Source organism: Boleophthalmus pectinirostris, unplaced genomic scaffold (assembly GCF_026225935.1).
Source record: "Boleophthalmus pectinirostris isolate CB_2022bp ecotype Guang Dong unplaced genomic scaffold, ASM2622593v1 HiC_scaffold_1, whole genome shotgun sequence".
In the NCBI taxonomy this organism is placed as follows: Eukaryota; Metazoa; Chordata; class Actinopteri; order Gobiiformes; family Gobiidae; genus Boleophthalmus; species Boleophthalmus pectinirostris.
In genome coordinates, this window is record NW_026570970.1 from 25,378,249 (window position 1) to 25,401,968 (window position 23,720).

Here is a 23,720-nt window from a genome sequence, read left to right on the forward strand (position 1 = left end):
CTAAACCTGCTGTATGGTCATGTACATTTACCTGCGGACTAAATGTACAAAAACACAAAAAAAAAGCCTTAACTAATTTTGTAATGAATTCAAAGTAATGTATTGCACCTTGTAATTCACAATAATGTGGTACTCTGTGATTCCCAGCACTAGCCATTAGTACAATCATGAATTTTAACAATAAATGCTCCTACAGCTCAAAAACACTGGCTCCAGTATTTTGTTGATTTCTCGTTAAGTGCTTTTGAGGACGTCGTAATGTGGGCAATGCACTTCAACCAAAAATAATAGCTCTACAAAACAAAGGATTGAGTAAATTTCAGAGGACTGTACAAACTCCACTTAAAAAGGTCCTGTAACAGATTTTTTTTCCATGTATTTGAGCAAAATTGTCTCACCAGAGTACAGTTGTATTGTATAAAAAATATGTCTGCTGTGTTCTGTCTGCATCAAATTCTAAAATATTTTATTGTCCAATTATCAGGAAGTGCATGTTAGCCTGTTGTTGTTGTTGTTTGTTTTTTCATCACAGCAAAACTCCGCCCTGGTGTCTTAGAGTTGTGAAAGCAGTTGGAAACTCTTTGTGGTGAATAATTAGGACGCTTGGATTGCCTAAAGTAAGTGAGGAAAAACTTTGGACCATTGCAAACTGTTTAAAATTAACTAGCAAATGCAACCAACCATTTCAGAGGAAGTCACAAATGCTATGCTAATTAATGACTCGCTTTGAAGTGGAGCCAGAGACACAAAAAATAGATTTCTTCATTTACAGTTTTCTTTTTCCAGAGAAATGCAGGATTGGACCTCACGCTCCAGTGATCAAAGCTCAGTCATGTCTGTGGAGGTCAGATGAGGGCAGCGAGTTAAACCAAGTAATCACAAAGTTTTATATCTAAATTTTCAGATGTTTAAATGTAACTTGACTTAGCAGAATGACTACACAGCGATTATGATTACAATAATTTCACTAATTATCAAACTGACTTAAGAAAAGAATTGTACATGGAAGTCTTGTTAATTTGACTTATTGTAGGTTTTTGGCACAAAGTCTTTAAATCAATCTAAGACTGATATTGGATGCAAGTGTTTCTCTAATAGTGCTGTAATAATAAACTGTAATAACTCAAATGTACAGTATGAAGGTATGTATAAATTAACAGTAATTCTTATCTGACACATCCCCCACATTAGGACAGAGAAACAATTATATTTGAATTAAGATCCAGATTTTTCTATTGATACGGTCAGATCTTTTAATGGCGAGGTCTAAACGCAATGCTCTCTATTTGTTTAGGAGCAGAGTTCAAACTTATTACAGGAAAGAAAGTTTTGGTTCTAAATGATAATTATATTAAGTCTGTTTTTTTTTTATGTTTTGAATACGACTAAATAAATATCAAATAAAATTTAAAACTGTGATCAATCAATATGAGGAAAAACATTGATTATTTATTTATTTTTTGTCATTTCACCCATTTCTAACCCACACTTGGTTAATCAGAGGATAAAAAGTTTTAAGAGTCTAAGCAAAAGAGTAAATGAAATACCATAGAGTTTCTCATTTGACAGAGCAGGTGGTGACAACTGTGGACTGCAGATGGTTGTGGATCTGGCTGTGTTTCATGTTATGTGCACAAACCTTGACTCACATTTTCAGAGTAATATTTGGCATTTCATCTAGAACATACTGGGACCTCTAGCACTCTATCAAGCTTTCAAACTCTAATATTGCAAAACTCTTTGAGATACACTGAGTTTTTACTTTTGATTAGAGTCAGAACCAGAAGTCCCCCTCCCACTGTTTGAATTGAGATGTATTGTGATATTACACGTCAATAGTTTCCAGCCTTATTCACTGCAGTATAACAGATTGACCTATGAAACTGTGAGACGCACCCACTTCAACAGTTGCCATAGTAACAGACCTAAGCAGGAAATGTTTAAATGTTTGGCTACTGGAAGATAGATCCTGATGCCTCTCTTCTCCAATCACACCAGACCTAAATTACATTGTAAGATTTATGGGTGCGCATCCAAGTCTCAGTTGTTTGAAAGTTGGATTAAACTTTGGAATGAGCTTTTCTTAAAAGAACTATAAAGTTTGTCCTCCAGTGAAACAACTGATAAACTGAAGTAATGCAGAGAAATTTGCCATAGGCTACATATAACTTTGCAGCTGAAAGTCAAATGCCATGAGATTAAACTCACTCTCAGCCAAAGAATGATTTTCTTCACAGAAAGTGAAGGAACCATCTACATCACTTATCCTGTGAATATTTTTACTATTGTTTGCATATTGATTTGTAAATGTTTTGTGAATATCTTTATCAGTGTAAAACTGGTTGACACACGATGAATGGCTGCCATCCTCACCACTCTCTGCTACGGCTACTTAGATTCTTTATATTTATATCCTTTTATTATGATTTCAGCACATTTATACCTGTGGGTTTTTAGACACCACCGTTTTAAAAATGCATTTAGTGGAACTGATCATTCGTCATGAGGTTCAGACTGTTACTTAGGGAATAACAGAATAACTCATGAGAGAATAAGAGAACAAGAACTAATGTTATTAGGATCATAATGTACGGTCAAACTAGAACACGCATCAATATAGCATACAGTTTGACCTCATAACATTAGTGATTATTCTGTTTTTCTCTTTAGTTATTCTGTAACACAGACACAGTTCCATATTGCTGCTGTTTGTGCCTATGTAACAACCCCATTATTTATTACTCAGGTTAGATATTAATCTTAGTTTTATTTTAACACATTCTGAATTCTGACTGACTTCATTGAACAAGTGAGCTGATTCCACTAAATGATATTTGAGATGGACCTATTATGTTGAAAAACTAAAAACACAAAAACTAAACCACAAACATTTTATTGATCACAGACTTAATATAGTTTCCTGCTTTAATCAATATTATAGTTTTCCTTGAGTTTTTAAACCATCTAAACCTTGTGTGGCTGTTTATTTCTCTAATATTTGAACTGTGTGTGTAGTGTGTCGCCATGGTAACTGACCCCCAGCTGAAATCTATCGTCATTCCAGTTTTCCTTACATTGAAGTTATGGTTAGCCACAGGTTTGAAGACAGTGGTAACGGCTCTCTCCAGCTGCTGTGACAGGCGTTGTGGTTTGGTGGACTCTTTAATCTGCATCCTTAAAAAACAGATCACAGTTAAAACATTGGGTACATTTACTTTGGCAGCAAAAATCATGCACAAAAAAAATCTGATCATTAAAACCAAAAGGTGATATGTTGCGAAAAGTATCGAGAATCAGATTCTAATCAATACTAAGATTTAATGTTAAAAATCACATTATATTGTCTAAACAATTTTTTTTTAATTATTATTATCATTTTGGTATTGGAATTGTTATTGACTATCGAGTCTATTCCTAGTATAGAATTGGATAGATCTGGAAAGAAATTGTTGCATTAGGGACACAACAGTGCAATGAATTTCAACTCTTTCAATCTATGACATTTTCTTTCCTTTATGTCTTTGCCACATTAGTTTTCTTTTTTTTTTTTTTTTTTTTTTTTTGCATAAGTTCCTGGATAACCCTTTGTCAATACTATTTAATCATTGCACCGTTTCTCCTTACGACTTCTTGTATATAGCTGAGATATATTTCTGTATTTTTACTTATGCCTTATTTGACACCAGTCCCTTGCTATTTTTGCTTTTTTTGTTACCATTTATATTTTGGTTTTTGTTATTATATTTTATTGTATCATATTGTGGTGTGTGAGCTACAGTGTCCAAATAATTTCCCTTGTGGATTGATAAAGTTTAGTCTAAGTTTAAAGTTATTCTGTGTCAACACTTGACAAATGTGATCCATCAGAAAGAAATTACTCACATCAGATGTTACGGCTTATGGCATTTCAATAATCTGATAACTTCAGAAAACAGATAATGATCATGGTGATCAGATTTTGGTGTGCATTGTCTGCGCCTCAGAACAGGCTTTGATCTGAGCTGCTCCTGACACTGGTGCCTTTAGCTGCACAGTGAAGTGACGAGCAGTGGCAGCAGCACTATATCATATATTTATTCACTCTTGACTGTGATTCAGGTTGACTGGGCATGAGACTTCAATAGATTTTAGTGTCATGTGGGGCCACCATCTAGACTAAATAATAGCACTGTTCCCTATGGTTAAATGACAAATGTGATAAAGATTTAAGTTATGCATCTAAAAGACTGCGTGGTAATTTTGAATCGTGATCTTATTCCTGTGACAGTAAGCTGTTTATGTGAGATTATTGCCATATTGTGATTCAGTTAATTTCGGTTTAATGGAGGCACATTCTCACCCACTCCTCCTATTGGTCAATCTGTTATGCTTATGTTACTGACAGATGAATTTAAGCAATAACAATCAAACTTTCAGAAGCACTTTAGCTGCTATTTAATAATGTCTATAAAGATACTAACTCTTTCAATTATGATAGCATTGAAATTGTGACATGATTTGTATCACCCACTCCTACATATTTAATGACAGCATAGACCAATATGCAGAGATAGGGCTGTGCAGTTAATACAAATTAAAAATGTTAATTTCAATCATTTTAATACAAATACAGAAATGTATGATCAAATGTAAAGGAAAGTACAATTTATAATTTATTATTACTTTTCTAATCAACATAGGCTTTAAAACAAGTGTCACAGAACATTAGATTAATATATAAATTCTATACTTTTTATAAGTAGCTGACAGATGAAATAGATTGAAGGAAGTTTTTCTTTATCTTTTTGTATTTATATTTTAACAAAAAACAAACAAAAAAAAAAAAACAGCTTTAACAGTCCACTGAACACTCCCCACAATGACAACATAATTCATGTCTTTGAACCTGGCAGGTTGGAGAGACATTTGTCAGCTGTCGTCCAAATGGAAAATTACAGATCTGGGAAAACAATTAGTCACATTCTGTTTAAAAAAATATCTGAAACTAAAATTCAACTCAGATGGTAGGTTACCCTAAACTTTATCAAACATCTTACACATCAAGGCCCCAGACACAGTTCAAATAAAAATAAATAAATAATTTTTTTTTTTTTTTAAAAAGAGTTTCTTCTGGGAGGAAACTAACTTGGTTGCGATGGAAACTGAATCGTTTGGCAGTTTTTTCTCGGACATACGCTCGGGCTGTCTGTGAGAGCTCTCGCTGAACAGAGCAAAGCACAAGGCAAAACTACTCACATTAATTACACTTTTGAGAGGCTGGTTGCCAAAGTAACAGCAGTTTATCCAGATATGACCCGATGCCTCTTTTCATGAATCCACTGGAGAGCTCACTTCAGGCTAAGTACAGGTACTCAGATGTACAATACACTGGAACTATGGTGGATAATATCCCCAATACTTCGGTGTCGTTTAAAGGTTCATTATGTAACTTTTCTATTGGAGGGACCATCACCTGCTTGTCTTCATAGATATTTTTTACTTTGTCTGGACTATATGACATTAAATTTGTGAATCTCTAGGGAGATAATTAGGTAATGCCACCAGGTCAAGTTACAGATCTGATCTGTGGAGAGGTGACCCTGCTGACTGTAAGAATGCATGTTTTATAAATGTATTTTCTTAATAATAAAAACTATTTTAATGCCATACTGTGGAGCATTCTAAGCAAAGCAAAATTATTTCCATGGAGACAAGCAGATGGCCCCACCAGAAGAGTTATGTAGTGCACCTTTAGGCTAAATTGTAAAAATAAATAGTTGTCAGTTTGAGCTTTTTCATGTCTTTTGAAGTCTTAATGGATTTACTAATGTTATAAGTGGATTAAAAAACTCTATTTTTTATCTTTTAATAAACAGTTATTCTGAGGTTTATTTATCAAATTTGAGGAATAAGTATTAAGTGTTGTAAGTTAAAGGATAAAACTGTGGCTGGTGCACTAGGAGCATGTGCTCTCCGAGTGCTTCAAGTATTATCTTCATATTGTAACTATCTTCAGAAAGCAGCTGTCAGTGCATCTGAGAGAAGAGAAACACTTTCTACCTTGATCTTAATGACATTCTTCAGAGTTGGATGTTGAATCAATAAACAATTATCTTTCTGATTTCTACATTTACTATAATGTTGTTGTTTATACTTCTATGACAGCTGTGTCTTTGATTGTGTTGCCATGGTGACTGCTCATCTGTTCCTGCATAGATAACAGTTTGGGTTTAGTCTGTGCACATTGAACATCCAGCTTGTAAGTGATTGACCTCATCTGTACACTTTAAGAGTTATCTGCCCAGCACCAAATATGTTACAAGGTAAACATATTCACCTCAAATATAGCTCTTATTGGTAATGCTATAATGCTGATTTATTCTTAATTACAAAAACACTTGATGGCCAAGTTTTTTTATGTAATAATTTGGTCTTTAGTCTTTATAAGATTTTTTTTAGTTGACAACCTTAGTACTACAGGTCCAATTGATGCCTCTCTCTAATCTGAAAGTCATTCATCAGTGCTAGCGTAGCCTCTGCATGGCCTGTGTAAGTGCTAAGGTCCGCTTATTTGATCCACATCAAATGCAGACTTTATTTTCTTCAGTTGGTTCAGAGGCCAATGCAGCCTTCATTATGTTATGAATAAATAAATAAATATGAACAAAAGAAGAGGTTTCAGCCCATTATTTATTTTTATTGCTCAAAGAGTCAAATGTCTGGACATAGTTAATGGATTGCATTTAATGTGTGTGTGTTAATTTATAAGATACGCGTGTCCAAACCGATGGTGCCCAAACCCAGGGCTGAGAATCAGAGCGAACACAGCAGCCTGTGGTGTGGTGACAGATGTCTGTGGGGTGGCAGGACCAGGGATTACCAACGCTGTACGGATTTAAAGAAGCACCAACTTGCTTTAACGGGACAGACATTCGGCAGCAGTGCAGTGTCAGGCTGCACAGCTGAATAATATCCTTGGAATGTTTTTTTTTTTTTTTCATCCTGGACACATGGAGCCTGTCAGGAGTTTGGGTTTTGTCCTGCTCTTGCTCCATATTCATAACGGTAAGAAATATAAAGTAATGCATTAACATTACGCTTCTTAAATGATCATGATATTGAGCTGTGTTTCTGCATGATGCTGCACACTGTGGGCATGAAAGTGTGTTATATGATGGATGTGAGGCAAGCACCATGATTTATCTGGCCTATGTAAAGAATGTTTCCAGAAGGCCTCTTATGCATTTATATGTAAAGTCGCATAATTTTCATCATGGGCGCTCACAGGTGAACAGTGGAGATGTAACAATAACAAAAATATCATGATATTGTATGGTCAAAAGTCTCACAATAATATCATGGGTCATCACAATATATTTGTGATGACCCACGATGGGTCAGCAATATAGATAAAAAAAACAGAGAGAGCTACATATATCACAATCCTTTGCGCCTTTTCAGTGCAGATTACTAATACATGAAGAAATGACTGTTTTTAAGAACTTTAAAACTTAATTCTTTAGATTGTGACAGAACCGAAGGCTTGCCAAGGAATTTTAAAAAGGAAAAAGTAGCATATTCCCAATTTTGTTAGCCTCCACAAAATATCACAATAAATATCGTACTGTGAGACGTATAACGTGAAAGTATTATACCGAGAAATGTGGATATCGTTACACCCCTAGTGAACAGCGCACACTCCCTTGGGACTTGTGAGAGGGCACTTTGACCGTGGGCTCTGACCAGACGCACTCCGTGTCCCGGTGTGTCTCTACGGTGGCTTGTAAGTCTCATAAAGGCACATATTTTCTGTGTTTGTTTTGGATCCGTTTGTGAGAGACCGTTTGTATTCAGACCAGAGTCCAGAGTTGACATGTTTGGTCCAAATCAGTTTGCTTGCCTTTATTCATACATAAAGCCCAGATTTTCAGCAGAACCAAAGTCTACTCCATTTTAACTGGACTAAACCCCGTAGGTGTGAATATTCCCTAAGTCAGAGTCAACCCAGGCTCAGTTGTTATTAGAGCTCCTTTTTTGGCCCGGTTTAGTCCTTCATTTGTTCCTAATTTAGCCCTATACTTAAGGTCTAACTTAGTCCTGTTCTGAGAGAGATTTAAACCTGGACTTAACACTTAACAGTGACTCATTGTTTTATAGTACAAACTTGTATTACTTCTGCTGTTTATGTCTGAGGTTGATATAGTTAAACACTGAGTTAAAAATAATAGTAATCTATTTTTTTTTGTCATGTTGTGTTTCCATAGTAATAATACAACACATCCCTGTACAGTGCTGATGTAGACTGTGCTTTTGCCTTGGGAAACACTGAAGAGCTGCATCTGCCGGAGTCGTGTGGTTGCTATAGCTACTGTCCAATAACTAAAACTAATTGTAATAAAACAGGAATGTGGTGAAAGCAAGTAAGAGTGTTCTGAATGTTTACAGTACACAACCGAAAAGCACACGGTGTCAACTCATCCCAGCTTTGAACTCCAAAAATTATTCATCGCTTTTAAACAAAGTGGACGATGAAAATTGGAGAGCACTTTTGGGGAAACTAATTTAACCCTGGCCCTTACATGAGCTGCATGAGTAGTTTGTTATGTCACAATATTGTGGTGCCAGAACTTTCTGCCATGACTAATACATACACAGCACTGCATTCAGTTTTAAAAGGTACTCCAAATGTTGCTCATATGTGCTTCTCAACAGTATTGCAATTATCTGGAAGATTACTCACTAAAATTTAAGTGTGCTATCTACCTTTCTACTTTCTATTGGTGGAGGTTCTGGACAATATGGCACTAAATTAATCCATCGTCATAGAGACAAGCAAATGATGTGACTCCAGTAGGTTAAATTACAGATCAGAAAAAACAGCAGTGACTGAATACATGCAAGATAGGTTTAATGCCATGTTGGGGAACATTCTCAAGAATACCATAGTAGTGTCTTCATTAGAAAAGTTACATGTATACATGCTTTGGAACATACCTTAAACATAAACCCCAGTTTGACACAGCAAACCAGTACAAGAAGGTCTGTTTGTTAGTCTTAATGATTTACTATAATAATTATACGGTTACAATTATACATTATACTTAATCCCCAATTCCACCTGCCTACTTGGAGACAAACTCACACAGAACACGTACTTACCATGCATACGGAATAGTTTTGTGTATTGCACAAGTGCTGCATGGGAGTAATGTGGGAGTTGACTTTACATATTCATTTCCATTTGGCTGTAGCGGACAATATCCTTTATAATTATTTATGTTGATTTATGCTGTCACTGATTTTAATACTTTTGTCTAATACAGAGTGATAGACAGTGTTCCTTTAGTACTGTTGAAGGTGAAGTCATGCTGAGTAGATTCGATTGTATAATGTCAGAAGCCATTGTCTACATTAAAGTCAATTTTACTCTTATTACCTAGTATCTACTAGTATTATCATATATTTTGTTTGTTGATACCTTCTACGTATTTACCTTGAGCAAACTTATAGAAATGCATCTGTAAGTGGCGTTTACACATTAATGTTATAAAATCAGAGTTTATCAAATTAATTACTTCACCTTGAGGTTGAACTGTGGACATTCTACTGAGTACATTCAGTATTCAGTATATGTTTGTCAAATCTAGGTCTGTGCAATTCATTTGATTTTAATTGAATCAAGATACAGTCAGGACAAATTGTCAATGATCAGCTCGGGGATTTTCGGCAATTTGGTCTAGAGCTCTCAGTAAAAGTATGTGGTTTAGAGCAGAATTCAGACTTTGGAGGAAGAAATTGATTATCTACATTATTTTTTGCAAGATTGAATAGCCTGAAAACAAACCATTCATTTCTCGTAAATCGATGTACTGAGCCTGCTGTGTAAAACAATTGTGCACTCACTTTTTGAGCTTCATGTAGTTGTCATTGACGACTGGTTTGCACTCTGCGCGGTGCACCATCCCCTCCAGGCTGATCTCATCTGTAACACACACACACTGACTCAGAGGCTTCATCACAGCTCAAAGTCAGACAATACAACACATTCAAACACTGCAACATAAGGCGCACCAGAGCTACGGTTCAAGGACTGTCATTGTAATGCTGTGACAGGCAAAGCACAAATATCTCCATGGAGGTGGTGCTCCCTTCATCAGAAAAATTACATAATGCACCTTTAACCCACCTTGTCTCTATGTTTGTTAGGGTGACTGTGATGGGTGGTTGAGAGTCGTTGTTCATGTTCAGCTGACACACTGCATATACTACATATACACTGTCATCTGCCTGTCTGTCATATCGTCTCATCTAAAATACAGACTGCTTTAGGAAATACAAAGTCAAAACAGCGTCACTGCTGTCGGATGGACTGTTAATATGAAGTTGTTTTAGATCAATATTGTGTTTTACAATGAAGGAAATATAAAATAATGATTTATGAATAAAATATGCTATACAAATAAAGTTGGATGGGATTGGATTTATGTATGTTATGGTTTAGTTACTAAATACTAAAGTACTAAATACCAGAAGCTTAATATGCTTTCATTAATGTGCTTCTTAACATTTCTTATAACTTATGCTAACCTTAATAAACTGCTTGCTACCAACTTTTTTTTTCCCTTTTATCTATGAGTGTAATTATTTCTACTTGTCCTCACTTGAAATGTGGAATTTGTTTATTCAGAAAATGGCTGGGTCCAGTTGGTGAGCGTTGGTGTGGTATTGGCCGCTCTTTAGTGCATTGTTCAGTGTTTGGCAGCAGTTTCACAGTGGACACACAAAACGCCCAAAAGCTCCTCCACTTTTCACCCATCTTGGTCTAACACACAGACTTTAAAAAGACCAAACAGAGGAAGTGTGTCGAGCACCATCAGGTCACTGAGCAGCCAAAGTAAGACAAAAAACTATCTCAAAACATTTCAGATTAGAGGCAGAAATGTTACACATAACTTTCAGAGTCCGGAACAGAGTTTCGTAGTCACGGTGCTAACAAGAACTAGCATGCCAACAGTGTACCAGCCTTACTTCCTAGTTTGCAAACACTAAAAACACTTTATAAACAAATGAAGACAGCACACAGCATACTGACCCTAAAAGCTGCTTTTACAATATCTCTATATTCTGACAAAACACATTTTATCAGTACAGCCCCTTTATGTTGATATTTCTGCATTTTGGTGGATACTTTTAAAGTCCATTTATTTTATGCAATTCTTGAACCTTTATATTTTTGTACTGCAAAAATATAATCTGATTAAAGAAACCATATTATGCTATTTTCTGAATTTTGTTCACACAAATCATGCATAGTTCTTCTCAGAAAACAGAAAACACTTGCTTCCACCTTGTGATATCATGTGGAAATAGAGGAAGTGCTCCACTGATTTTTAAACTCCATACACCTTCACTAAAATTATTTTGATAGGTTAAGTCAAGCTCTACTGAACAAACGCTAAAAGGTAGGTGTTAACTAATCCTTCATGACATCACAAGGTGGAACAGAGCATTTTGAGCTTTGGAGATGTAGACAGACTAATAAAAAAGATTACTCAAACATGTGTGAATGAAACAACCCAAGTATGTTTTTGATGAGGTAACAGCATTCTAACATGGCTTAGAATTTACAAGAGCCCACTGTGTGACCTTTAACCAATTTATTTACGACAATGTTTCACACATTTCTGGTGGATGGCAAAACTATAATAGGATTAATGTTGGATATGAGAATCCAAAAATATATAAGATGTTGTCTATACCAAACCTTGTCTGCTTATAATGGGTCAGTGAGCAGTTGGTTTTAAAACTGCGTAGCCCAAGTAGGACACAAGACAAACATAATATAATATTTCAGATCTCAATTATGAAGCAGGCCTCTGAGGGGATGATTCACTTTATGTGGCTTTACATTCACCCCTCACAGAGATTGCTTTTGTCTGCTGTTAGATTGCGGGGGAGCACTGTGCCGAGAATGGAGGAGAAGAATAGACCATTAAGTTAAGACTTCTCTACATCTGTACAGAGGTCTGGAGTTTTGTTCTTTACTTTGAGTACAGTGGCAATCAAACTGGATGAAGATGAAAATTTAAATCAATGTGTAACTGATTATTGATGGTCCTTACACACACAAATACAAGGAGTTGACATATATTTTGCAAAAAGTAAACTCTTGCTTTATGGTTCAGCTCAAGAATAGAGTGCTTGCAAGACACTACACTAAGCAGGGTTGGGTGACATGACTATAAAAATCAAACTGTGACTTCATTCATGTGACAGTATGCTGTCAGATTGTCAAATTATCCTTCAGTACTCATTTCCTCCTCAAATTGCCTTACTGTCCCAAATACACACCCCAAGACATTTTACTTCTGACATGGTAAATTGGTGATACACAAATAGAGAAATTAATTTAAGACCAGATGTTTAATTCATTCAGGTGTAAGTAAAGCTGAACAACTCCAGGTGCGTTGGCCTTGTCACTACGGTAACAGCCACACGCCACTTGGCACTGGCGCTCCCTCAGCTGCCCTCAAGAGGCAGCTTTAGTCTTGGAGCAGCCTTGTGCTTGTCACACGTCTCAGTAATGTTCATCTTTGCCTTTCGCACAAATGGAGGCAATTATGTGCAATTATTGGCTGGAGAGTGCCAGAGCTGCGGCTGGCAACATGTCTGAAACTCCCCCACACTTCCAACATGTGTGAGGAGTTACACAGAGAGCTGCCCTCAATGAGAACCGACAGACAGGGCAGAGGGTCAAGGCGAAAGAAGAGCCACTGGTAAGTAGGAATATAGTCTAAAAAATTTTATCACAGTATAAAAGAACATTTTGAATAACGATATATATAAAACAGTTTAAAAGTTGGCTACCCTGTCTTAACGTACAAACAAGCCACGTTTAAAGAATAAATTGTGTGTTTATTGTGTGTTTATTACTTTTAAAAGCAGCACTTTGTTAGAAAATTAGACTACTATGCACTGTCTGTAGCCAAATATATTAATATAATAACCTAATAATCTAAGTCTTTTCATTTCTCATCAACCTGGAAGTAAGATTGGAAAGCAGCATTGCTAAAACTGGGGTGAAATGTTCAACTTCAGCCAGTGACTTTGTTGTCTTACCTTTTTCATTGCAAGAAATTTTAGCCTCTGCAGAGCCTCCAAAGAAGTTGCTCAAGGCTTCAGCAGTAGCAACTGGCCACAATCTCTGTACTGTACTACCTGTACTATCGTGGCCGTAACAGCTTGTCAAAGCCTGATTCCGTCAGACCTCAGAAGCTAAGCAAGGCCGGGCTAGTGCTTTAATGGGAGACCACTGGGAATTCCAGGTGCCACAGTGGGGTGCCAGTCGCAAAAACTGTTGTTGTGTCCTTAGGCAAGGCACTTCACCCACATTGCCTAGTATGAAAGTGGTGTGTGCGTGATGGTGGTGGTCCGAGGGGCTGATGGCGCAGATTGGCAGCTGCACTTCAGTCAGTCTGTCCTAGGGCAGCTGTGGTTACAATACCACCTCCGGGTATGGAGTGAATGAATAATACTCTGTAAAGTGTCTTTGTGACATATGTCTGTGAAAAGCGCAAAATACCAAAATTACTTCTGACATTAAGGAAATGAATAAATGCAGATGCTGAAACTCCGAGTGACTGTATGTTTACAGTTTTACATGTTTTTCTTTTGTTTTTTTGTTATGTCCTGTATGTCAATGCTACTGAGCCTTGCTCCAAGCCAAATTTCTCCATGAGGAGACAAAATAAACGAAAACCTAACCTAAACCTAACTTAAGAGAACATGTAGAGCTCCATTCTAAAACTATTCAGAAGGGTCCAATTTCATCCTATATTTATATTTTTTCAGTTATGATCAAATTAGCATCATGTTTCCATGGTTTCAGTATGGATCAGTCTCAATCTCAATGTTTTTAACAATCCCAAGAGACAGGTATACGCTTTCACCTTAATATATTTCATAACCTTGAACATTTGAATAGATCCTCATCTTTTTATCTACCAAAGGTGGAGCAGAGAATGAGCAAAAATAAACCAGGGACAACCACTGCACATGGGAATTGAAGGCTATGCTGTTTAGTCTGTGGTTCTGGTTAGTAATAGGTTTTGATAAATTGCTGTAAATTCATTATGCATACATATGGTTTATGGCATATGGGGCTGTATCTTGTCAGGTGGCAACAGGGTGTGACTGTGACATGATAAAAAAATGTATATCACAGTTTTTACACATAAATACATTTGATTCTTCTAGCAGACCAGTGTTGTCATAATTTGATATGGCTTTTTAACACTGTAGGAAACAAACAGTCAAATTAACTAAACTGTCTTAAAGAGTAACAAAGCCATCTGCTGCATCTGAAAGTTCACACTGGGTGGAAATGACAAAACAAGTGTGATTAGTTGCCTCACATGACTTCACAAAAACAATTTAGAGAAATCCAGAATGAACAATTAAACAGACAAGCAAATGAATAACAGTCAGCCATATAGATCCAGTGACTGCTTAGACATACATCTTGGCCATTTAAGGCTTTTTAGAGCATCTTTAGACTTGGACAGCAGGACTATTTAGTTGCTCTGTAAATGTGTTTTAACTCTGCAATTGAACCACAAGTTAGCTTATTTCCTTATAATTATCAATCACAAGTTAGCTTTCAATTCAAATTTATCTGATTAAATACAACTAAGATTATTTACAATATTAAAGCCACAGTATGTAGCTAAAAGTACCTTAAAATATCTTCATGTTGTGTATTGCACTGAAAAACATGCATACTGGCCTCACTCTGAATGGGCTTGCACCACCACAAATCTGATTCTTATTTGGCTTGGTTCTTTGTTCCTCTTGCTATAATATTCCTATTTCCATTATATGCCACCTCCAGAAAGTTTCATACTGTACCTACTGTATAACAAGACAGTTTTTATCCATGTAATTTAACACTATACAAAACAGACCCTTCCTATAATCTGAGTTTCAAACCACATGCTTTTACTGACAGGGAATTTACTGTAAACCTCTCCAAGAACACCACCTAAATGTCTATTAAAATTCAACTCACTGCTAATTAACCCTAATTCCACTTTCATAAACATGTAGCACGCTCAGCCTGCACCATCTGCTTGTCCATCACATCAGACTAACTTATGCCAAATCTTAAATTCATAAAATCAAAACAAGAGCAGACTGCCAGACATAGTGCCACTTACCCAGACACTGCTCTCAAAGATGTCTCTAACTGCATTAATGAATTTGCATTGATAAGTGGGTGATGAATAGCGCAATTACTTTTATACAATCATCATTATGGCCTGTAACTGTATTGTGGGTTGCCATATTAGATGTTTTAAAGGAAAGCTTAGGCTGAGTGGATATGATTAAGCCTTTACTGGACACATTAGCGGCAATGGCAACGCTCCATTTGAAGCTCCCACAAAGGCATCCTCCAGTGCACAGAGAGTAGTTTTGTTTGGTTGTTTTCAGGTTCAACACAAACATGAAACAGTGATGAGTGGGTCTGCTAAACCCAGGGCCATCTGCTTCTGATGAGGCTGAAAATGTGCCATTCCTCAAATATGCTCTTATTTACTTTTTAAATGCAGCTCTTAGCATTTAGTGTTTAGAGGCTAACACAAATATATTTAATACAAACACGCTGGAGGTATGCTTTGAGTATTGTGAGCATTGGTGCTGCCATTGTCATTTGGGTTTATTATTTTGCATGGGGGGGATAAGAGCATAACAGGAGTAGCAGATCTTAGAGAGGTCTAAAGCCACTCAGAAAAATTGTGCATTGTTGACTTGTTGGTGCACATGAACATTGAGCATTTTACACAAATCAAACTACTTTATATCATATTTTAGCAGAAAAACCTTTCTCAAATTCTCCACTGAAATGGGATTGTCGCTTAAGGTGAGCTGTGCAGCTTTCCAGGAGGGGTGTTGCCATCTGCTTGTCTCCATGGAGCTGTTATTGCTTTGCCCACAATGTTGTTATGCAAAATGTTATATAATGTTATTTCTCAAAAATGATGCTATTAATGTGGTCACCTCTTCACAGATATGAGCTGTAACTTGACCAGATGGCCCCACCTGCTTGTCTTCAAAGAGATAGATAAGTTTAATGCCAAGGAACATTTCAGACAAAGCAAACACCCACTGAAACAAGAAATTGGTGGACCCTCCACCACAGAAGTTGCATAGTGCTTTCAAACGATGTTATTTATTTATTTAATCGTTTGTTAAAACTAACCAACAAGCCAGCCAAACTAATAGTCCATTTAGAGGTTTAAAATGGTTGTGGTGAGTCATTTAGATGAGGAAACTTCAATTTGATTTCAACATACAAGAAGTGTCCAAAATACACAGAATATGACAAATGTCATTGTGACAAATTTAACTTTTGTCTGTTGTGCTACTACAATAATGTTCATTATGATGAACCCATTTCCCGTCCATGAGTTTCAGAATGATGACAAATTAGGATTGGTGTCATAGTAATTAACAAATTAAAAGAAAATATCCTTTTGAACAGTGAAAGGTCCTCATCGTGTTGCCTATAACAGGAAGCTGACATTCATGAATAGACAGTAGCCTCAGGAGGCAATATTAAACATAAAAATAAACATAAGATCGTGCAGATAAAAACATATGGTCATACCAGAGTCATGTATGAATATGGAGCAGAGTCTGCATGGTCATGGAGGTCATCAGTCCGCCTCCTCACACACTCGATGCATCCCTCTGCTCCGGCCCCCCTCCTCAAAGCCATAACCTTCTAATGTTAAACACAACCAACAGCCCACCGCCCACAAGACCCCCGGCTCTTTCTCTGGGCAACCACTAATGCTGTCACTAATCATAATACTAAAATGTCAAACGCAATACTACAGTATAAGCTCAACACACACCTACATTTTAACGGACATAAGATAAACTTCTTACATTCTGTACTTTGCTTCGTTCATGAGTTTCAGTTTCCTGTTACATTTTAAGGGCTTTTTCCCATCCCAAATATATATTCAAGTTTTAAATTTATTTTTAAGTTTTAAATTATTATTCACTATGGTAATTTTCATAATTTTTCATCATTCTGGATCCATAGATTGCAAGTCTTCAGGAAGTTCTCACACCCTCTTAATTCATAAAATACTGAGTTACTAATTTTAATTTTAATCTACAATGGTCATTCCATTCTATCCTGTGAAGGACATGAAAACTTTGTGAAACTGGAAACAAATAAAAACAGACATGGCAAAATTCAGTTTTTCTATAGTAAAGTAACAATTGTAGAATTTAAAGATTACCAACATTTAACCAGATTTAGTATCCTGCAACACTATAATAAAATGGAAAGAATTAAAAGGGCGTGAAAACTTACTGAAGCCACTATAATTACTATAACTAACTATTAACTACTATTGCAGCTGTATTTACAATATGGTTCATTTAGAAAAGGGTTTGCTGGGATTAATATGGTTTACAGTTATTGTGTCAGGGCCATAAAATTAACTCCAATCTTATCATTTTATTGCAATATTTTCAGTAGCAGCATATGGCTCTTCAAACAGTGTTATTGTCGTGACAACACTACGGCTGACGTGTGTGGTGCATTTACAGCTGTGGACGCGGCCGTTTCCCAAGCAACCGTCCTCATCTTCCTTCAAGGTTTTAGAACGTTTACTTTACAAACACGAAGTCCTCTGTTACTGTGCTGCAGGCGATGCTCATGACCCCAGACCTTTGCACTCAAATCATTCACTGACAAGTGCATACACAGGTTTTCATGTTTTTCTAATCATTATGGTTTGGTGGAATAATACCTGTGGTAAATGTGTATCATAGATTTACATTAAATTACAGTTTTAAAAAAAAGCTGAGAAGATAAGTGCAAAAATACAAGAGGTAGTATCAGCACCAATAATTCCATGCAAAATGCAGGGACTATTTATGTAGAAGGCATAAATGAGGGTGTTAGAATTTGTTTGTAGTCTAATTGTAGCAGAGTAGTGGCATAATTTTGGTTCTCAAAATAAACTGATAATCACAATCGTTGTTAAGACAAAAATATAATGTCAAGTATGTAATGCCATGATCACATAAGGCTGCTAGAAGAGATACTAAAACAAAAAGAAAAGCACTTTTAATGTAGTTTTTCAAACAATTCTTAGCCAAGGAGGTCACAGAGATGGGTCCCCAGACATGCTATGTGCTGCCCACTGCTCCTGAGGAGATGCCACAGCAGCACTGAAGGATGGGTCAAACGTAAAGGACAAATTTCCCCATGGAGATTATAAAGTACCTTTCTATATGTTTAATAATGTACTGGAACCTCAACCAAGACAGTCATGTTTAGCACATTCCTGATGGAAAATTATAAAGATTTCAGTATAACAATACAAACCACCCCATACAATAGACACTACAAAAAGAATTTCAGTTTCTGGGGATTTTCAAGGATTTCAATTTGCAAGGTAATTTGTAACTAATAAATGATTATTATTATCAGTTGCCTTTGCTTCCAAAAAGAACCTTAACTATTAATTAACTATTATTAACTTTCACTAAATTATTTCTTTATCAATTTAGCTTTCTTTTTTCATTTCTAAATTGCTTTACAGTGACCTCCAGTATCAATGGAAGCGGCATAATTTGGCTCATACAAATGTATGACTTTATTGTCAATGTCACTTAGGAATTCATAGTCAGTATAATAGTTCAGAAATACTGTGTTTTTATACATAGGCTGCTTCTGTTTTATAAATTGGATGATTGACAGACCCATTATGCATTTTTAATGCAAAAGTTATAAAAACTACCACTCATTTACTCATTTATAAGGTTAAACCATGACTTTAATGAATGTCCTGGAAAACTATGTCATTTCCTCCCAGGCTCTGTTTGAGTTGGACACAAACAGAGCCTGGGGTGTACACAGCCACAACAAGGAAGCAATCAGAGCAAAGGGGTCGCTGATTGAATCTCCAAATATAATTTTCCATTAAAGCTGCACTGCACTAAGCCCACAGGCTGCTTCATTAAGGAAATGTAATGATTTCATTCATTAAGATTGAAGTCTTTTTCCCATGTCTGTAACTGCTCTCAGCCCACTCAGTCCAGCATGGATCAGGAGTATCCATATTCAACAAGTAACCTCCAATGTCCCAAGAATAAGTACTGGAAAGAATAAGATGGATTTTAAAGGTATGTATCCTTTTTGGTGGAGGCTACACTTTTTTATCTCCACTGAGATGTTTTTACTTTGCCTGAAATGTTCCACCGTGTAGCATAGCGTTATAGTGTAATTATTCCAATACGGGTATTTATTTCTAAAGAAATACAATTCAAAATTCAATCCGACTATGAGCAGGGTCGCCTCTTCAAAGGTCCAACATGTAAGCTTGTTGTCAACTGCTTGTCTCCATGGAGATAGATACGTTTTAAATCATACTATGGAGCACTGCAGGCAAAGCAATGACATCTTTATGGAGACTAGTAGGTGGCAAACTCTCCACCGGAACATAGCAAACCTTTAAATGTTGTCCTCTCTTAAAAGCACCATTTTATAACCGTTTGGCTTTTGCCACTTTTCAGCCAAGAGTTGGATGAGTAGATTGACGCCACCCTCGTGTTTGTGTGGTAAACACTGAGCTGCAGCCAGAAATGGATGTGGAATTTCTCTCAAGGCTTTATGGTGCCAGACACAAGAAACTATTTAAGATGTAACAGCGTAGGTGTCAAGGTAACACTAAACTGAAGCAATGGTTACATAAAGTATAGGCAGTTTATCTATTGGATTTTACACTAGAAATCTAGTCTAGTAATACTTCACATGTTGTTCAATATTCATTATTTCATCTTTTAAAGATGTTATCACAATCAAAACCAAGCGCAAAAATTTATAACAGGATATTTTTTGAGAGTATAAAATTCTTGACTCTTGAACTCAACTATCACTGACGTTTGACTGCGTAGTAATGAAATCCTCATTAATTAAGGTCAGTGAAGATGCACAAAAATAGGAACGAGGGAGGGTTGCTGCCTCCATCATCAACTAAAGTCCAAGAGCACAGAGGGGTGAGGGTTTATGACTTGGTCTAAGACAGATGGAAGTCCACTCTCCGCTCCACTAAAACTTGTCAAGTTCAAGTTGGCACATTGTTCAGCCGATGTTAACCTTTAGAGAGAAGCATTTACTTAATTAGACCTAAGCGTAAAGCTAACCACAAGCTTGTTTTTAGCTGCCTGCTGCTAAAAACTGGAGTTGTGGAAATGTTAAAATGGCTAATGATGCTTTTATATAGCACTTTGTAATCTACCTTCAGGCCACAACTCACCCACTCACACACACATATTCACACACCAGAGTATACAAACACTAGGGGCAGGGGGTTAAAGGTCTTGTCCAACATGACGCCAGTAAACATGGGCTCATCATATTGCCAACTAGTGGGCTCGGGGATCTGATGCTGTACCAATGATGTTTCTAAAAGTGTAGACATCTTCTAAAATACTTTCTTGTTGACATGGAGTGCTTCATTTATGCTTTTCACCAGACGATAAAAGCTGCTCCGTCTCCTGGGAGCCGACATATGTGAAGACTTTAAAGAGGAGACAGGCATCAGTAGTGAATAAAGACACAGACTGACAGCTCTACAGTTATACACTACCGGTATTAAGAGAGTGTAGCCTTCACAGCAGTAACTGAGAGAAGACACATGAATAATTTACATTGGAGGAGAAAGGGAGTCCTTACTCACAGTGTTTGGGAAATGTGATTTTGGGCATCCTGTTCTGTTTAATAAAGAGAAAACAGCAGCTGGAACAAACAGATTTACACAGACTTTGAAGGTAGCGGCTGTGCTCCATTAGCCAGTTTTAATGAACAAGAGGCAGAAAACAGGTCAACCTCCCACAATCCTCTCTACTGCATCTTGGCCTCGTTTGCAATTCCAATGGAGTGTTGTTGATGATACCGCTAATCACTTATGATTATAAAAGCAGCAGAGCCAGGCAGCGCTGTCAATCTGGGAACACTAACTAAATCCAATGGAAAAGGCACATTCAGTTACCAGTATTTCATTTATCATAATCAAGACATTTTTATTTTGTACAAAACTACTATGCAAAATGGACAAGGACTGCCAAAACTGTGTACTACGACATTAAACTAGAATTGTTTAACAGGTTACGAGTGTTTGTATTGCTAAAGAAATACCAAGAACAATGCATTCCTAATGTAAGTGACATAAGCCAGGTATCATCATGGAGATAGATATGTTTTAATGCCATAATTTGGACCACTTGAGGGAAAACAATGATATCTCAATGGAGACAAGTAGGTGGCGGACTCTACACCATGAGGTTACATGGTTGACCTTTAACTGACAAAAAGGTATGATTTTAGAAACATAATTATAAGAGATATTCAATACAAACCACCTAATGAGTTGCAGCATAATTCATAAATATGGAATATATAGGGACTGGTGATCAGATGCGTACATTTGTGGGACTTGTGCCGACCATATGTGATACAGAGCAGACACAGATGCTGTCACGACCCAGGTATTCTGCCACTCCAAGCTGTTAAATTATGCGGATGAGTGGCATCGCAGCACAGGTGTAAAAAACATCTTAGGCAGGTTATAAACTGTTTGGATGGAGATAATTCTGCTGCTGGGGCATCAACAAACCAACTCTGAGTAACAACTGTCTATCAAAGTGTACACTGCAAAAGTATACAGGAATATTGAATAGGGGCCACAACAGGACAAGGGGACTTTGAAAATAGCTGATAATGTTTACTATGTATTACAAGATGGTTTTTAAACCAGTGTGCCAGTGAAGATCAGATTGCCTTAAGGTATTGCAAGGTGTGCCTCAGAGAAAAGTCAAATTTCAGTTAAAGTTAATTCATATATGCATTTAATCGAATCATTTATACCCTCACTCAGACTGTATATATGTATATATTATATATATATATATATATATTAGGGATGGGCATTCGATGAAATTTTCTTAATCGATCGTCGGAAGAATTAACGATCAATTATCGATTAATCATTAAAGTTTTTATATTAAAATGATCATCATTATTATTACTATCTGCACTACTAATCTGCATAAATAAATTCAACTTTACGACATATAAACTGTAACCACTCTAGAGCCACATCAGCTGTTTGACATTATAATGTGTTTAATTCAGTTTTGCGCAACTCTCACAGAAACTTAAAACTGCATCACTAATTTGCATAAACTCAGAGAAGATAAAAATGCAGCTCTTGTGTCGCTGATGCGGTTCAACTTCTGTCAGATTAAAAGACATGACTCAGTGGAATACAGGTTAGTGTGACCATATTTGCATTTGTCAAAACCAGGACACCGTACGGGACGTGGGAGGTGGGGATTCGTCATCGACATTGCGCTACTCTCACCTGGAAAAACCTTTTCCCACTGGACACCGAAACACATGTGCTGCTTTGTACACTGTGCACATGGACTCACACTTGTCCCGAACGCAACGGAAAGCGTGGAATTTCTTGTAGAAGTCATCGTGAAATACGCATTTGTGCTTTGGTACGTTGCAGGCTGACTGACTGTTTGTGTCTCGCTCCTTCTGAGTGCAGAGAGCTGCATGTACGGACCCCTGTTTGGTCACGCTACGCACAGCAACCTACATTCGGTTTGTCGATTAAAATTAACGTAATCGATGAAATTCTTAGTGATCAATTATCGATTAATCGACTAATCATGCCCATCCCTAATATATATATATATATATATATATAATAAAGTATTAATAAAAAGATTTTAATAATTTATCATTTTGGAGAGTCCTGAGCAATTTGAACCAGAAAGAAAAACAAAGAAAAACAATCATTGCCAAGCAGAAAGAACTACGCACAGGGCAAGGAAAATATTTGCACTTTTATTTCTAAATGGTGTCATTTAGAAATATTTTACTGGTCTTTGTGCCATGGAATCTTTTTAACCAAAAAAAGTGTGCTATGACTCAAAAAATGTTGAAAAACACTGCTCAAAATGTTAAATTACGGGGTTTACAGCTCAGAGGAGGAAGACTGACCAAATATGGAGCATTACTGAAACATGTAATTAAGTAAAATGAAACTCAATGTTTTTGTCAAGGCTACAACATTGTAACTTAGCCAAAATGTAATTAATAACATGACACTATACTGTAGTGTTGTTTCCTTTTAAGTAAATACATTTTAGTTAATGAAGCTTGTCTTGAACATTATAAATTCAAATAAGAAAATTACTACTTTAAAAATAGCATGTATTAATGTGTAATAAAAAATGCTTGAATAAAGCAGCTAATCTAGGGGGGTTAATTGAATGAATTAAAGTAGAGAGGACAAGGGAGGAATTTTAATTGGGCAGAATGATTAAATGCAAGCCAACTACCCACTGCCTAATCAACACTTCTTCTGGGTGTCCCCAATTTCAATTTCACCGATTTCATTTTGTTGAAATAATGAGAGAGCAGACCACACCTGGAGCAGAAACACTTGGCACTCAATTTGCTCATTACTTCTGAACCTCTCAAAGTGTTCCCCTTCTAAGGTGGATTTAATGGTTCAGTATGAAATACCATTATTTTATCAACTTTCAATTAGAAAAAAATATCAGATTTTCTTTTTTAAAAATTATATTTGTGCACTTAGGAACATTATTTTGCCCAACGTGGGATTATCTGCTTCTTCTTG

The 23,720-nt window shown here is 36.5% G+C and overlaps 1 protein-coding gene across 1 annotated transcript in view; it reads right to left on the bottom strand.

Annotated features, from left to right (window-relative positions):
- Positions 1-23,720, bottom strand: part of LOC110156091 (general transcription factor IIF subunit 2-like) — a 60,270-nt gene that overhangs the window by 5,597 nt on the left and 30,953 nt on the right. Inside the window, exons 5-6 of the mRNA XM_020920275.2 lie at positions 9,883-9,961; positions 3,075-3,174 (exon numbers count right to left, since the gene is read on the bottom strand). Coding sequence (XP_020775934.2) covers positions 3,075-3,174; positions 9,883-9,961 — 179 coding nt within the window. The remainder of the gene's footprint in view (positions 1-3,074; positions 3,175-9,882; positions 9,962-23,720) is intronic.